The 15,952-nt window shown below is 45.3% G+C and overlaps 3 protein-coding genes across 5 annotated transcripts in view; 2 read left to right on the forward strand and 1 right to left on the reverse strand.

Annotated features, from left to right (window-relative positions):
* kif16ba (kinesin family member 16Ba) overlaps positions 1 to 15,952 on the reverse strand; it is a 59,205-nt gene that overhangs the window by 12,841 nt on the left and 30,412 nt on the right. The window contains exons 8-17 of the mRNA XM_070855756.1: positions 5,922 to 6,090; positions 5,684 to 5,815; positions 5,418 to 5,593; positions 5,044 to 5,109; positions 4,858 to 4,917; positions 4,125 to 4,244; positions 3,841 to 3,892; positions 2,982 to 3,119; positions 2,796 to 2,878; positions 984 to 1,072 (exon numbers count right to left, since the gene is read on the reverse strand). Of these exons, the coding sequence (XP_070711857.1) occupies positions 984 to 1,072; positions 2,796 to 2,878; positions 2,982 to 3,119; positions 3,841 to 3,892; positions 4,125 to 4,244; positions 4,858 to 4,917; positions 5,044 to 5,109; positions 5,418 to 5,593; positions 5,684 to 5,815; positions 5,922 to 6,090 (1,085 nt within the window). The remainder of the gene's footprint in view (positions 1 to 983; positions 1,073 to 2,795; positions 2,879 to 2,981; positions 3,120 to 3,840; positions 3,893 to 4,124; positions 4,245 to 4,857; positions 4,918 to 5,043; positions 5,110 to 5,417; positions 5,594 to 5,683; positions 5,816 to 5,921; positions 6,091 to 15,952) is intronic.
* Positions 8,012 to 10,595, forward strand: LOC139223685 (E3 ubiquitin-protein ligase TRIM39-like). The gene has a single exon (XM_070855662.1). It carries the CDS (start codon positions 8,018 to 8,020, stop codon positions 9,656 to 9,658), a length of 1,641 nt encoding a protein of 546 aa, XP_070711763.1. The 5' UTR covers positions 8,012 to 8,017; the 3' UTR covers positions 9,659 to 10,595.
* LOC139223572 (E3 ubiquitin-protein ligase TRIM39-like) lies at positions 12,411 to 14,116 on the forward strand. Of its 3 annotated transcripts, none has more exons than XM_070855535.1 (2): positions 12,417 to 13,139; positions 13,206 to 14,116. In XM_070855535.1, the coding sequence occupies exons 1-2, from the start codon at positions 12,417 to 12,419 to the stop codon at positions 14,046 to 14,048; spliced, it is 1,566 nt and encodes a 521-aa protein (XP_070711636.1). In that variant the 3' UTR covers positions 14,049 to 14,116. The 3 variants fall into 3 exon arrangements, with proteins under 3 accessions (XP_070711645.1, XP_070711636.1, XP_070711626.1); XM_070855525.1 differs by having other exon boundaries at positions 12,417 to 12,643; positions 12,680 to 14,116; XM_070855544.1 differs by having other exon boundaries at positions 12,411 to 14,116.

The following is a 15,952-nucleotide window of genomic DNA, read 5'->3' on the forward strand; positions in this document are numbered from 1 at the left end:
GCGGTTCTGTTCTAGCTTTCAACGGTGCTGTTCTAGCTTTTTGCGTTTCTGTTCTAGCTTTTTGCAGTGCTGTTCTAGCTTTTTGCGGTTCTGTTCTAGCTTTCAACGGTGCTGTTCTAGCTTTTTGCGGTTCTGTTCTAGCTTTCAACGGTGCTGTTCTAGCTTTTTGCGGTTCTGTTCTAGCTTTCAACGGTGCTGTTCTAGCTTTCAACGGTGCTGTTCTAGCTTTTTACGTTTCTGTTCTAGCTTTTTTGCATTGCTGTTCTAGCTTTTAAGGGTGCTGTTCTAGGTTTTTGCGGTTCTGTTCTAGCTTTTCTGCGGTGCTGTTCTAGGTTTTTGAGGTTCTGTTCTAGGTTTTTGAGGTTCTGTTCTAGCTTTTTACTACATTTGTTTTTTAGCCAAATTGCGGCTGTTTGCTGGCAAACTGTTACGTGACGTTCACACAGAGAACAGAAAACAGGGTTCAGTCCTTCAGACCTACAACCAAATACATTTAATCATTTGTAGACTTCTAGATTTCAGATTTCTTTTATACAGTGGTATATATACCAGTTTTCAAAAGCAGGTCGGTTAGATTTAGGCACCAAAAGTGTTTGGTGAGGTTTTGGACAAGATGATAGTTTGGGTTAAAATAATAAGTCAACTACAAATATAAACACATTAAATACAAAATATCTTATTATCTTATTTAATACCATGATAAATACTGCATCGTAGACTTTTATTGTGGTAACATATTGTAGGTTTTTGGCATCGTTACATCTCTAATGTTTAATAAAGAGCACAGGATCCATCAGTTCGATCAAATCTCACCTCGGGCACTTTGTGTTTTATAAACTAGCCTCATCAGAAGCCGAACATCAGCTCTGAAAGCAGAGAAGCTGGAGTGCCGATGGGGCGTTGATGCAGAGGGGAGATGAACCGCAGGGTCCGAGCTCATCTTCGCATGCAAGCTCGTGTTGTTGGTGCATGTGAACACTCACCCGGGGTTGTAGAGCATCACGGTGGACAGGTTTTCACAGGACTTGGACAGATCCGTCATGGAGAGGCTGAACGTGGACAGCAGGCCACTCTGAGGGGGGAGAAGAGCATTAAAAGGTCAGAGGGGCAACAACCAGACGGAGTCCAACCTCCTGAGAAGTAGTGGTATCGATCCGATACCAAGTAAATACAGGGGCAGTATCGCCGATACCGATATTGATAGATACTTTCTTTAAATTAAGGTGGATGCATCAGCAACCTGAATCTGAATGACTTTTCATATTGTAGCGAGCGTCGAAAGTGGATGAATTCTTGGGCAAGAACAACCATTATTGCTTCAGAAAACCATTTTTATTTAACGCATGACAGAACAAATCAGAGTATGTTATTGAACCCAATGTCCATCTAACTTATGGTTCTCCCCAAAACACATTAACCCTACCCATCAGTCCTGCCGACACCACAATATGTTTGTACTAATTTGTTGTATTACCGCAGTATCTTACAGCCTTTTTACAAATCGTACAACTTGCCGTTGTTTCATTTTCGGCCTGAAAATACAACCAAACAGCTCCTCTTCCTCTCCGCCATTCTCCTGCTCTCTGTGCCGTGTATGTCCGATGCACCGCTGAGTCACGTGACGGTACAACATCGAACACAAGCGAGGGGGGGAGCAAAGTGAGCCTGACAGCAGCAGCACTTAGAGACACACAGCCAGGTCACCTTTAATGAAACCGCTGCAGTCGTACAGGGAAGTATCGCTCTCATTCCATTGGTATCGATCAATATTGATACTAACGTTGGTATCGATATTATCGATATTTGGATCGATCCGCCCGCCACTACTGAGAAGATCAAGCACACGGCGCCTCCGTGTGTCCGCACGATGACGCTGATGACATTTCAGACCAGTATCTCTGCCAGTATCATTGATCGAGTTAAAGGAACATTTGTCCAAATATGTTCATCCAAACAATTATTATCGTCTGAAATTAGGCGACATCAAGGAAGAAGGTCAGTTTCTCTGCTGAAAGTCATTTAGAGCCTTGAGTTAATTTGGTTGCTCTCGGTTTTATTGTTCAGGTAAAGGCCCCCTGTCACTCTGTCAGAGTAAAACCAGTTAACTTACACACTTACCAGCAATGTTTCCTGCACACATCGTTCATTATTGCTGAATGCGTGCGAAGCAAATCACCAGTTGCTCCGTCCTCACCTCAATATTCCACATCTGACCAATGATTATTAAATAATATTGCTGTGCTGGTGGAATAGATTATTTTGACGGTCTGCACAGGGGCTTTTACTTTGAAATGTATCCTGGTGGGTTTTAAAGTGGCTGCGATCAGCCTTAAAAAGGAAGCACTGGGGAGAAAAAGAGTTTAAATGACAGGAATGACTGGAGTGTTTGCAGGTGAGCTAACTGGCTAACTGACGCCATCCAGACAGACTGACAGACGCTACGGTGGCCACTAAAGGACAAAGTTTGTGAAAACGAATAGCAAAAACATACAATAAGCAGCACATCCACTATCCAAGTGGTTTGCGTAACTGTAGCTGGACAACAGCGACACTCGAAGTCGACGCTTGGAGAGGATCTGACAGCATTCACTGAATAAATACCTTGTTTTTAGACTTTGATTTATTATTTCTTTATCTTTATCTTATATGTTTATAGACATGTGTTTCTATTCTTATTGTTTCAGGCACTGAGAACATTTCACTGCACATTCTACTGTGTGTGAGACAAAGAATCTTGATAAATATCTACAAGACCTTCCTGACCTTTTAACCTGAACACTAAGAGACAGTCTCACCTTTCGTTTCTCCCTCAGCTTGGCCGCCTCCTTCGGATGGTTGAACCGGAACATGTTGGTCCTGCCGAGCAGAATAACGGCGCCTGGACCACAAAACGGGAACAGCAGGAAGTGAAAACTCCACAAGACAGCTTCCCTTAAACATGGTTTATTCCAGGCGACCAGTCAGAGGTATGAGTGTCTCACCTTGGTTCAGCTGCGACGGCTCCGACACCTGGACTCCGTTAACCGAACACTGAGCCCCGCCGAGCGGCACCAGCGTCACCGTGCCGTTCCGGTTCTCAAACATACAGTGTTCGCTCTCCAGGTCCAAACCATGCAGGACTGCAGGGGGTGAGGGGGGGAAATATTATTCAGATGCTGCACGAGAGACGAGAGAGATCTGCAGCACCGATCTGTGCTTCGGATACGACCGGCAAAAAGTACTGAGAAGCATTTCTATCACTGGTCTGGCCTCGATCTTCAGGCAAGGCCACCTGAGGAGCATCTGTTTCCACCTGCTAACAACACACAAGTGGCTCAAAGGTGCAGATGCTACTTTAGATTGTTTGTGTTTTTCCTCCAGAAGAGGCATCACAAGCAGGAGCTCCTCACCCGCGGTGCTAACGGGAGCTTTGGTTTCAGTCCTGCTGTGCAGCCGAGTGCCCTCTGTATGATGTGTGAAATTAACTGGACTTTTGCTGATTTACAGTATTTAAAGTATATTAATGTTGCTTATAAAAGTGCTTGAACACATTCTGTAAGTGTTAGTTACCAGTTTTACTATTAATCATTAACAACTGAGTGTGCACTCTTTGAAATGCTGCACACATTAGGATGATACAAGTGTGTGATTGGTGTCACTGCTGCTTTAAACAGTCTGAAGTCTGAAACCAGCTCGCTGCACGTCCTGACTTTAATTCTGGCTTTTAAATGGAGGAATTAAATGCCGTTTAAATAGGTTTTCCTGCTTCGGTGTAACCTGCAGACCCTCCGCTGCAGCTGGTTAAAACTCATTCAGGCTTACAGGCTGTTGAGAACAAACAGACTCGTGTGACAAACTCACTGATGTCCTGCTCCGAGGACGCGTCCTCTCTGCCCACGTACGTCCGTCCCTCCTGAGGTGGAAGGAGAAAAAAAAAACTAAGATTAAAAGCACACCAGAACACTTTGTAGGTGGGTTTTCCTGCTTCCAATCGTTCCCTCCTCTCTGGAGTGTCACGTTTACGTCTTTCAGGAGGCTTTTCTCATGTTCCCCTTTTAAAAGGACTTAAAAATCACTGTCCTCCATGCCGACATGAGCCTAGACGACAACAGAGAGCTCTAACGGTGCACCAGGTGATCTCTGACCTTCAGGTGGTACAGGATGATGCCGGTGCTGAGGAGGTCGTCGTCGATGCCGATGAGGTGAGGCAGCTCAGAGTCCAGCACCACCCCGATGCCTTCCTTCCTCAGGGCCAGAGTCTCCTCCTGAAGGGAAGAATCAACGTTTGTTGTTATTAGCCACATAAAGCTCTTTCCCTCCCTGATCACAGCCCAGCAGAGCGTGTTGCTTTAAATCAGGCAGTGAGCACGGCACAACTGCTCAAATGTAAAATTCCCAAAGTTTTCCATGACTTAAACGTTGAATTTCCGTGACCCATTAATCTAACAGGACGTGCAAATGCTCTTTGAATTCAGATCTCAGACTCTGGTGTGATTGTTTTTGTTCCCCTGAGGTGTGCGTGGGGTCCTCTCACACTGATCTGTCTGTAACAACATAGCGAGGTAATGTTCTCCTCTTCATCATTAAGTTTCCTGACAATTTCTACATCATCTTCTCATCCTGGAAGTCAATGTTTTGTGACCAAACATCCTGAAATTTATAGTTTTATGCTACAACCCTAACAAAACAAATATTGGTTTGATGAATGAATACATTTCTTTTTTTAAATAAGATGCACAAAATCCTTATTTTGCCATAACAAATGATTAAACTCCTCAATGTTCCCTCCCTGGAACACACTTTTCTTAATTCCAGGACTTTCCAGACACTTCCTGGCATGAAAAAGATTGATTGATTGATTGATCGAGACGCTTTTACCTTGAGAATGTTCTGAGTCTCGTTCCATTTGTTGGTCCACTCTTTGGTCAGCTCCAGGACCTGCAAACACACACGAGTATAAACCAAACAGAAACAGGCAAAGCGTTTCGTTTCCTTTAAATGTCTAGTTTGTTGCTGCAGTTCTGCAGAAGACATCAACGACGTCAGATCTGCCGTCAGACTCACTCTGGCTTCATTCTGGTGCAGCTTCTCCTCCATGCTGAGAGCAGTGGGCGAATCCAGGAGAGCAATCTGACACAAACAGAAGCACTCATTATATAACAATCAGTCTTTTATAGCACGCAGAAAGTCCTTTACATGACAAAAGTATCATAAATGTCACACCAGTCCTCCACAGATGACGTGTGTGGATTAAGCCATTTCTTTGTAACTGCGTCTCTAGCTGATAAATTCAATATTCCAAATGATTGCTTTGTTTTTTTGCATCGCTGTGTCTGCGTGTAGGCCTGCATTTCATCCAGATAGACCACAGATCAGGACTGATGAGGGAACCAATAAATACTGATAATAGTTTGTCCCATCCCTCGCTGATTGCTCACCTGGTTGCCCTGAACCAGCAGAGCTTTCAGTCGGGCGATTTCAGCCCGCAGTTCTCTGATCAGCCTGACGTTGCCGTCCTCATTGATGGTGGGTTTGTTGATGATGTTCTTGGCTCGGTTGGCGTAGCGCAGAGTGCTCAGCGTCTCGCCGTAGTTCACGTCAGCGGGGGAAACAGCTGCGAGGAGACAGGATTTTAAAAACAGAGTTCGATCAAATAATTCTGGTGGTGTTTATTTTCCAAGAAATGTAAATGTTTGCGCCTCACTGGCGATCATGATGGTCTTGGAGTTGCCGCCCAGGCTGTCTTTCAGCAGCCACGTCAGCACAGAGTCTCTGTAGGGAACGAACACAGACTTCTTCTTCAGGTTGGTGTTCACGCCGTCCTGCGTCATGTCAGCTGGAGGGAAACAGGAAACAGACCCTTCAGTCGACAAACGCAGTGAACCAAACCACACAGCGACGAAGAGGTAAGAGCGGGCAGCGGCTCAGACGATCATCCTGACCCAGAGAAGAGATGACGTTGCCCAGGGTGACCAGCGACTTGTTGATGTTTCCTCCTTCTTTCAGTCGGACGCCCGTCGCTCCAGTGGCGTCTGCTCGCTCGCTGCCGGCCAGATCGACCAGGTGGATCTTACTGACCGTCTCACTGGGCATCTCTGCATCAAACTTAGCCTGGCAGAGAGACGGAGAGAGGTCACAGTTTAGGTTTGATAAAGTGCTTTGAAAATAACATAAAACAGCAGAAGAAAGTTGGAGAAAATAAACAGAACTTTGACTAACATGAAATGTTCTTTTCCTGGTTCTCTCTGGAAGAGTCATCCAACAAAAGCTGGTGTGTACCTTCATAAAAAACCTCATTTCATTTCAGCAGGGCACATTTCTGGAGGCCTGACAGCCTCCTCATGTCTGAACACTTGTACATGACTCCCTGCTGCACTGCAGCAACAACAACAGGCCTCCATGTGGACCACCGACTGCTGCTGCCAACCAGAACGACCACTAGATGGACCACAACAGAGGGATGATGAGCCCAAAGTGAGCGTACTGCTGCCACGCCGAGCACCAAACACTCCTGGTACATGTGAGCGAACACACCGTCCGTCATGCTCAGGATCATCACTCATGATGGCCGAGGACCCGACCAACAGCCTCACACCAGTCTCTGCAGGAGGAGACGCCAGCTACAGTAAAACCTCCCTCCTCCACCTGTTGGGTACAGAACCACCTTTGCTCCATATTAACAGAGAAGACTGGGGAGTTTCCCACCAACTGTGTAAATCAGGGGGAGGAAACAGAGGAGGAGCAGAGCTTCAACGTCACACTGCAGAACTGAAAGTAAAGTCAGTCAGAGTGGCAGCCAGGCAGCCGTGGAGACACGTCTGTGTTTCTGTCTGAAGAAAATCCAGACTGACTTCATCAGGTCTCCTCAACAACACAGCAGAGCCTCTGCCAAACACTGGTGAGTACAGATGATCACATTTACAGCTTCAACCACCAGGATCAACACAAAGCTTCAGCTCCGCTCAGCAGGAAGTTCCTCTTTTCTCATTTCACACTTGTGACGTTGGTTAAAGTAGAACTACGGCTGTTTGTCCAGCGACCACTTTAACAGCTTTAAACAGCCTCTGTGTGTCAGCTCTCAGGACTTTAGGGACTTTAAACTGATTCTCTGTGGTTTGGAGTTTAGTTTCCCTCCACTTTCCTGGTATCATCACCGTTTACTGATCACTTCATGCAGCCATACTGCTTCCTGTTTCCTCTACTGCTTCACAATAAAGGCTTTCCAGCAGAGAGCCAGCAGGAGGCTTTTAATGTGAAGCACCAAGAGGAAATGGAACATGTTTCTCTTCAGGTATTCAGAGCTTTGTTAGCAATGCTCTTCTTCATCAAGACAAAGGGTCAGTACAGCTGTAGGTTATTAAAGGATTATTTCACTATAATTCTACACTGAAGCAGCATCCAACTGATGCATGTGGAGTCAGAAATCACCACCAGAGCTCTTCTTCTAGGGGTCATTGATTCAGTGGCTCTATGGCCACTGTCACCATTAGCTGGTTAGCTTAGCTTAGCACAAAGTCTGGTTAACCACTTCAAATAGTTTGCTAAGAGTTCTTGATAAACAGTTGAAAGAGTTATTGATTAATAGTTTTAGTAGTTTGCTAATTACACTTGAGTTTGTTCAATTTGAGGTGATTTTGTTCTTAAATTTTTCAACTTGATGTTGCAGCTTTATCATTTATGAAACCATTAGGCAGTCATTTGGTTATTGGATTAGCTTCATAGTTTTTCATTTAACCAGTTTTACTTTAACATCAATGGAACAATTTACTCTGATCCTCTTTGTTTTTTGGAAACTCATATTGTGAAAACTGTTTCCACAGATTCACATCATGAAATATTACCTGCTAGCTGGAGGCATTACTGTCATGTTCTCACTTTAAGAGATGCTTCAAGTAAAAACTGGCTCTACTCACCCGCTCTCCCCTATATGTAGTTCAGAATTACTTCACCTGACAGAAGAAATCTTTGGTTTTAAACAATAATTTAAATGGTTTTTTGACTACACTGTTTTTCCTTTTCTTTCCCACTGTGTGCAGACATGGCTGCTGCAAACTATCTGAGATCTGAAGATCAGTTTCTGTGCTCCATCTGTCTGGATGTGCTCACTGATCCCGTCACCACACCATGTGGACACAACTTCTGCAAAACCTGCATCACTGAACACTGGAACACTAACGACCGGTTTCTGTGTCCCTTGTGTAAAGAGGCTTTTACCACAAGACCTGATTTGAGGGTCAACACTTTGCTCTCTGAGATGGTCTCTCAGTTCAGACAGTCAGCTCAACAGGACGCCAGCAGCAGCAGCTCAGAGCAACAAGTGTCCAAACCAGGAGAAGTTCCCTGTGACGTCTGCGCTGGAACCAAACTGAAGGCCCTGAAGTCCTGCCTGGTGTGTCTGCTCTCCTACTGTGAGACTCACCTGGAGCCTCATCTGACAGCTTCACGTCTGAAAAGACACCAGCTGATCGACCCTGTGGAGAACCTGGACAGCAGGATGTGTACGAAGCACGATAAACCTCTGGAGCTGTTCTGTAAGACCGACCAGACGTGTATCTGCATGCTCTGCCCTGTTTTAGACCACAAGACACATGAGTTTGTTCCTCTGAAAGAAGAATATGAAGGACAGAAGGCCGAGCTGGGGAAGACAGAGGCTGAAATCCAGCAGATGATCCAGAAGAGACGACTGAAGATTGAGGAGATCAAACGGTCAGCTGACCTCAGTCAGGAAGATGCAGACAGAGCGATAGCAGAAGGTGTTCAGGTCTTCACTTCTCTGAAGGAGCGTGTTGAGAGAGGCCAGGCAGAGCTCATCAACACCATCAAAGAGAAGCAGGAAAGAGCAGAAAAACAGGCCCAAGCTTTCATCAGAGAGCTGGAACAGGAAATCTCTGAGCTGATGAAGAGGAGGACTGAGGTGGAGCAGCTCTCACGCTCTGAAGACCACCTCCATCTCCTCCAGAGTGTCCAGACCCTCAACACCAACCAGCCTCCAGCCACCAGGGACTGGACAGAGGTCAGCGTCCCTCCACCGTCCTATGAGGGGACTGTGAGGAGAGCTGTGGCTCAGCTGGAGCAGGATCTCAGTAAAGAGATGAAGAAGCTGATTAAAGCTGAGCTGAGGAGGGTCCAGAAGTTTGCAGTGGATGTGACTCTTGATCCTGATACAGCACATCCTAAACTCATCCTGTCTGATGATGGGAAACAAGTGAATCATGGTGATGTGAGGAAGAAACTCCCAGACAATCCAGAGAGGTTTTCTAAGTATATCATTGTCTTAGGAGAGCAGAGTTTCTCTTCAGGCAGATTCTACTTTGAGGTTCAGGTTAAAGGAAAAACTGAATGGGATTTAGGAGTGGCCAGAGAGTCGATCAGCAGGAAAGAGGAAATCACACTGGGCCCTGAGGATGGTTACTGGACTGTATGTTTGAGGAATGGGAATGAGTACGAAGCTCTTGATGACCCTTCAGTCCTTCTCTCTCTGAGGTCTCAGCCTCAGAAGGTGGGGGTGTTTGTGGACTATGAGGACGGTCTGGTCTCCTTTTATGACGTAGATGCTGCAGCTCTCATCTACTCCTTCACCAGCTGCTCCTTCACTGAGAAACTCTTCCCCTACTTCAGTCCATCTCTCAATGATGGAGGCAAAAACTCTGCCCCTCTGATCATCTCTCCTGTCAATTAGTCAAGTAAACTGATAACTTCTCTTTTTTCATGTATTGATTAATCTTAACTCAAGGGAACAAAAGTACATATTCAGGATATAATAATAATAATAATAATGATATTGTACTTACATGTTTTATTCTTGTTTTCTACAGAATATGTTTACTGGTGATTGATTTGCACTTCACTGATAAGATTTCTTATTTCATTTTAATGTTTCTATTTGATGTGCAGCCACAGAAAACGTGTGCAGAATATTTCTTTGTACTATAAAGCTTAATATAAGACTACAGCTTATTACAGTGAGTTAACCAATCCAACACATGCTAAAGGATCTTCCTCTAACTTCCTGTGGCGCTTCTGCTGGAAAAAACTCCACAAGTACCTTTAAATGTGTGCTGATGTTTCTTCTGTCGTGGTCCAGAGAGAAAAGACGAGCGGGGAGTCGAGGCGTGGCACCGTCAGGGACCGAAAATATCCCTATCTATAATAATACATATAATATTTTGCAGTGACTAAACATAACCCAAGTTTTCCCAGCAGCCAACCACAGGAGCAGCATCTTGGCTGGGCTTTACATCTTTTTACCCATAGAATAGTTTGCCATTGGCTTCATAGCACAATTAATGTACATTTAGGAATCAGAGCATTCACAATAATCGCTCAAAATCAGCAGCAGGGGGCGCTTGGAAACTGTTCTTTACAGTCTCTCTCTCTTTGTCTTGTGTGGAAAAGTTGCTGCCAATGTCAAAAAAAAAAAAAAATTGTTAGTTGGGGATAATACAACAATAATTTGTGTTTTTTTTCTCATTTTGTTTATTTGAGGGCCACTTTGACCCATCTTCATTTGTTTAAGAAGGTTTATGAGTCAACGAAATCTGTAAATGTGTGATTGTGAAATAAAAACTGTAAAATAAACTAGTTGATGAGCACAAGGACTGAATAATCATTGGCCAAACACTGGGGCCGACACCTTCAGGCCGGTCCACATGCTCTCAGACAATCGCTGGTGTTCCTCTCATCAGGAGAAGGGGGCTTCTTCATCAATCACATACTCAATAAAGTAGACCTGACAGCCTCCTCATGTCTGAACACTTGTACATGACTCCCTGCTGCACTGCAGCAACAACAACAGGCCTCCATGTGGACCACCGACTGCTGCTGCCAACCAGAACGACCACTAGATGGACCACAACAGAGGGATGATGAGCCCAAAGTGAGCGTACTGCTGCCACGCCGAGCACCAAACACTCCTGGTACATGTGAGCGAACACACCGTCCGTCATGTTCAGGATCATCACTCATGATGGCCGAGGACCCGACCAACAGCCTCACACCAGTCTCTGCAGGAGGAGACGCCAGCTACAGTAAAACCTCCCTCCTCCGCCTGTTGGGTGCAGAACCACCTTTGTTCCATATTAACAGAGAAGACTGGGGAGTTTCCCACCAACTGTGTAAATCAGGGGGAGGAACCAGAGGAGGAGCAGAGCTTCAACATCACACTGCAGAACTGAAAGTAAAGTCAGTCAGAGTGGCAGCCAGGCAGCCGTGGAGACACGTCTGTGTTTCTGTCTGAAGAAAATCCAGACTGACTTCATCAGGTCTCCTCAACAACACAGCAGAGCCTCTGCCAAACACTGGTGAGTACAGATGATCACATTTACAGCTTCAACCACCAGGATCAACACAAAGCTTATCAAACTGGTAAATGTTTCTAAATCTCAGTTGGGTTCGGACGTGGCACTTCAGCTCTAAAGCGTCCCCCCGTTACTTTTAGCCTGAACACTCATTTTCGACTCACTTCAAGACTCACAAAATTTTGCGCACTAATCGAAACCAGTGCATTTTGCCAGAATATGCAGTGATCAGGTTCTTGAGTGTTTTGGGGCTCCATAGCGCCCCCATTGTGTGGCAAGACTTAGTCAGAGCATTGTGGCTTCAAATAATCACAAAATCTGGCACGCACATTGCTCTCATCATGTCAGACATATTTCACAGTGGCTCTCATCAGCTCTTCCAAACCCCTGGAGGTACAAAGAGACCTGGGTGCAGCATTAGAGGCGGGGCCCTGTTCATACCTGTGGAAGCTGCTCAGTGGAGCATGAAGCCAAAAAAAAAAAGTAACCAGATCTTCTGCATAGTTGGGCCCTTAGAGCACCGCATACCTGCACTGAGTCAGGTGACTTCCTGTCAGCCCTCTGCTATGATGAGTGGGAACAAAATGATTTAATCAAAATCTAAATGTTATCGAACCGAATGGATCAAATTCTGATCTTGAAACGAGTCCTTTCTTGGTTTGTGACTGTCAATGAAAACATGTCCCCTGATTTACAAATGTCTCCTTCACAAAGTGAGTCTGTGGGAAAAAAAAGTCTTTTTGGGCCAGTTTGGTGTCACGTGATGGACGCCATTGTTGTATTTACACCGTTTGACTACAAGGTCAAACGCTTCACATTGTTTTTGCGTTTATTGCTCAAACATGGCAGAATTACACGTTGAACTTGAGTGTTGGATTAAAGCAGACGTTAAGTCGATCACTGGCCACAACATCCTCCGTCCACCCAGAACAAACACCACAGCAGGAGGAGAGTCAAGATAAGATCTAAGCTAAAGATGCTTCAGATGCTTCAAGTAAAAACTGGCTCAACTCACCCGCTCTCCCCTATATGTAGTTCAGAATTACTTCACCTGACAGAAGAAATCTTTGGTTTTAAACAATAATTAAAATGGTTTTTTGACTACACTGTTCTTCCTTTTCTTTCCCACTGTGTGCAGACATGGCTGCTGCAAACTATCTGAGATCTGAAGATCAGTTTCTGTGCTCCATCTGTCTGGATGTGCTCACTGATCCCGTCAGCACACCATGTGGACACAACTTCTGCAAAACCTGCATCACTGAACACTGGAACACTAACGACCGGTTTCTGTGTCCCTTGTGTAACAAGGCTTTTACCACAAGACCTGATTTGTGTGTCAACACTTTGCTCTCTGAGATGGTCTCTCAGTTCAGACAGTCAGCTCAACAGGACGCCAGCAGCAGCAGCTCAGAGCAACAAGTGTCCAAACCAAGAGAAGTTCCCTGTGACGTCTGCGCTGGAACCAAACTGAAGGCCCTGAAGTCCTGCCTGGTGTGTCTGGTCTCCTACTGTGAGACTCACCTGGAGCCTCATCTGACACTGTCAGGCCTGAAAAGACACCAGCTGATCGACCCTGTGGAGAACCTGGACAGCAGGATGTGTACGAAGCACGATAAACCTCTGGAGCTGTTCTGTAAGACCGACCAGACGTGTGTCTGCATGCTCTGCTCTGTTTTAGACCACATAGGACATAAGTTTGTTCCTCTGACAGAAGAATATGAAGGACAGAAGGCCGAGCTGGGGAAGACAGAGGCTGAAATCCAGCAGATGATCCAGAAGAGACGACTGAAGATTGAGAAGATCAAACGGTCAGCTGACCTCAGTCAGGAAGATGCAGACAGAGCGATAGCAGAAGGTCTTCAGGTCTTCACTTCTCTGAAGGAGCGTGTTGAGAGAGGCCAGGCAGAGCTCATCAACACCATCATAGAGAAGCAGGAAAGAGCAGAAAAACAGGCCCAAGCTTTCATCAGAGAGCTGGAACAGGAAATCTCTGAGCTGATGAAGAGGAGGACTGAGGTGGAGCAGCTCTCACGCTCTAAAGACCACCTCCATCTCCTCCAGAGTGTCCAGACCCTCAACACCAACCAGCCTCCAGCCACCAGGGACTGGACAGAGGTCAGCGTCCCTCCACCGTCCTATGAGGGGACTGTGAGCAGAGCTGTGGCTCAGCTGGAGGAGGATCTCAGTAAAGAGATGAAGGAGCTGATTAAAGCTGAGCTGAGGAGGGTCCAGAAGTTTGCAGTGGATGTGACTCTTGATCCTGATACAGCACATCCTAACCTCATCCTGTCTGATGATGGGAAACAAGTGAATTATGGTGATGTGTGGAAGAAACTCCCAGACAATCCAGAGAGGTTTTCTAAGTATATCATTGTCTTAGGAGAGCAGAGTTTCTCTTCAGGCAGATTCTACTTTGAGGTTCAGGTTAAAGGAAAAACTGAATGGGATTTAGGAGTGGCCAGAGAGTCGATCAACAGGAAAGGGATCATTAGACTGAGCCCTGAGGATGGTTACTGGACTGTATGGTTGAGGAATGGGAATGAGTACAAAGCTGCTAGTAACCGTCTCTCTCTGAGGTCTCAGCCTCAGAAGGTGGGGGTGTTTGTGGACTATGAGGACGGTCTGGTCTCCTTTTATGACGTAGATGCTGCAGCTCTCATCTACTCCTTCACCAGCTGCTCCTTCACTGAGAAACTCTTCCCCTACTTCAGTCCAGGTCTTAATGATGGAGGTAAAAACTCTGCCCCTCTGATCATCTCTCCTGTCAATTAGTCAAGTAAACTGATAACTTCTCTTTTTTCATGTATTGATTAATCTTAACTCAAGGGAACAAAAGTACATATTCAGGATATAATAATAATATTGTACATGTTTTATTCTTGTTTTCTACAGAATATGTTTACTGGTGATTGATTTGCACTTCACTGATAAGATTTCTTATTTCATTTTAATTTTTCTATTTGATGTGCAGCCACAGAAAACGTGTGCAGAATATTTCTTTGTACTATAAAGCTTAATATAAGACTACAGCTTATTACAGTGAGTTAACCAATCCAACACATGCTAAAGGATCTTCCTCTAACTTCCTGTGGCGCTTCTGCTGGAAAAACCTCCACAAGTACCTTTAAATGTGTGCTGATGTTTCTTCTGTCGTGGTCCAGAGAGAAAAGACGAGTGGGGAGTCGAGGCGTGGCACCGTCAGGGATCGAAAATATCTATATATATAATAATATATATAATATTTTGCAGTGACTAAACATAACCCAAGTTTTCCCAGCAGTCAACCACAGGAGCAGCATCTTGGCTGGGCTTTACATCTTTTTACCTATAGAATAGTTTGCCATTGGCTTCACAGCACAATTAATGTACATTTAGGAATCAGAGTATTCACAATAATCGCTCAAAATCAGCAGCAGGAGGCGCTTGGAAACTTTTCTTTACAGTCTCTCTCTCTTTGTCTTGTGTGGAAAAGTTGCTGCCAGTGTCAAAAACAAATATGAAAATTGTTAGTTGGGGACAATACAACAATAATTTGTGTTTTTTTCTCATTTTGTTTATTTGAGGGCCACTTTGACCCATCTTTATTTGTTTAAAAAGGTTTATGACTCAATGAAATCTGTAAATGTGTGATTGTGAAATAAAAACTTTAAAATAAACTAGTTGATGAACACAAGGACTGAATAATCAGTGGCCAAACACTGGGGCCGACACCTTCAGGCCGGTCCACATGCTCTCAGACAGTCGCTGGTGTTCCTCTCATCAGGAGAAGGGGGCTTCTTCATCAATCACATACTCAAAAAAGTAGACCTGACAGCCTCCTCATGTCTGACCACTTGTACATGACTCCCTGCTGCACTGCAGCAACAACAACAACAGGCCTCCATGTGGACCACAGACTGCTGCTGCCAACCAGAACGACCACTAGATGGACCACAACAGAGGGATGATGAGCCCAAAGTGAGCGTACTGCTGCCACGCCGAGCACCAAACACTCCTGGTACATGTGAGTGAACACACCGTCCGTCATGTTCAGGATCATCACTCATGATGGCCGAGGACCCGACCAACAGCCTCACACCAGTCTCTGCAGGAGGAGACGCCAGCTACAGTAAAACCTCCCTCCTCCACCTGTTGGGTGCAGAACAACCTTTGTTCCATATTAACAGAGAAGACTGAGGAGTTTCCCACCAACTGTGTAAATCAGGGGGAGGAACCAGAGGAGGAGCAGAGCTTCAACGTCACACTGCAGAACTGAAAGTAAAGTCAGTCAGAGTGGCAGCCAGGCAGCCGTGGAGACACGTCTGTGTTTCTGTCTGAAGAAAATCCAGACTGACTTCATCAGGTCTCCTCAACAACACAGCAGAGCCTCTGCCAAACACTGGTGAGTACAGATGATCACATTTACAGCTTCAACCACCAGGATCAACACAAAGCTTATCAAACTGGTAAATGTTTCTAAATCTCAGTTGGGTTCGGGTGTGGCACTTCAGCTCTAAAGCGTCCCCCCATTACTTTTAGCCTGAACACTCATTTTCGACTCACTTCAAGACTCACAAAACTTTGCGCACTAATCAAAACCAGTGCATTTTGCCAGAATATGCAGTGATCAGGTTCTTGAGTGTTTTGGGGCTCCATAGCGCCCCCATTGTGTGGCAAGACTTAGTCAGAGCATTGTG

This window comes from Pempheris klunzingeri, chromosome 3, assembly GCF_042242105.1.
Source record: "Pempheris klunzingeri isolate RE-2024b chromosome 3, fPemKlu1.hap1, whole genome shotgun sequence".
Lineage (NCBI taxonomy): Eukaryota > Metazoa > Chordata > Actinopteri > Acropomatiformes > Pempheridae > Pempheris > Pempheris klunzingeri.

Excerpts from the sequence above, each read along its gene's own strand:
- LOC139223685 (XM_070855662.1), top strand. The coding sequence starts at position 8,018 with ATGGCTGCTGCAAACTATCTGAGATCTGAAGATCAGTTTCTGTGCTCC.
- LOC139223572 (XM_070855544.1), top strand. The coding sequence starts at position 12,417 with ATGGCTGCTGCAAACTATCTGAGATCTGAAGATCAGTTTCTGTGCTCC.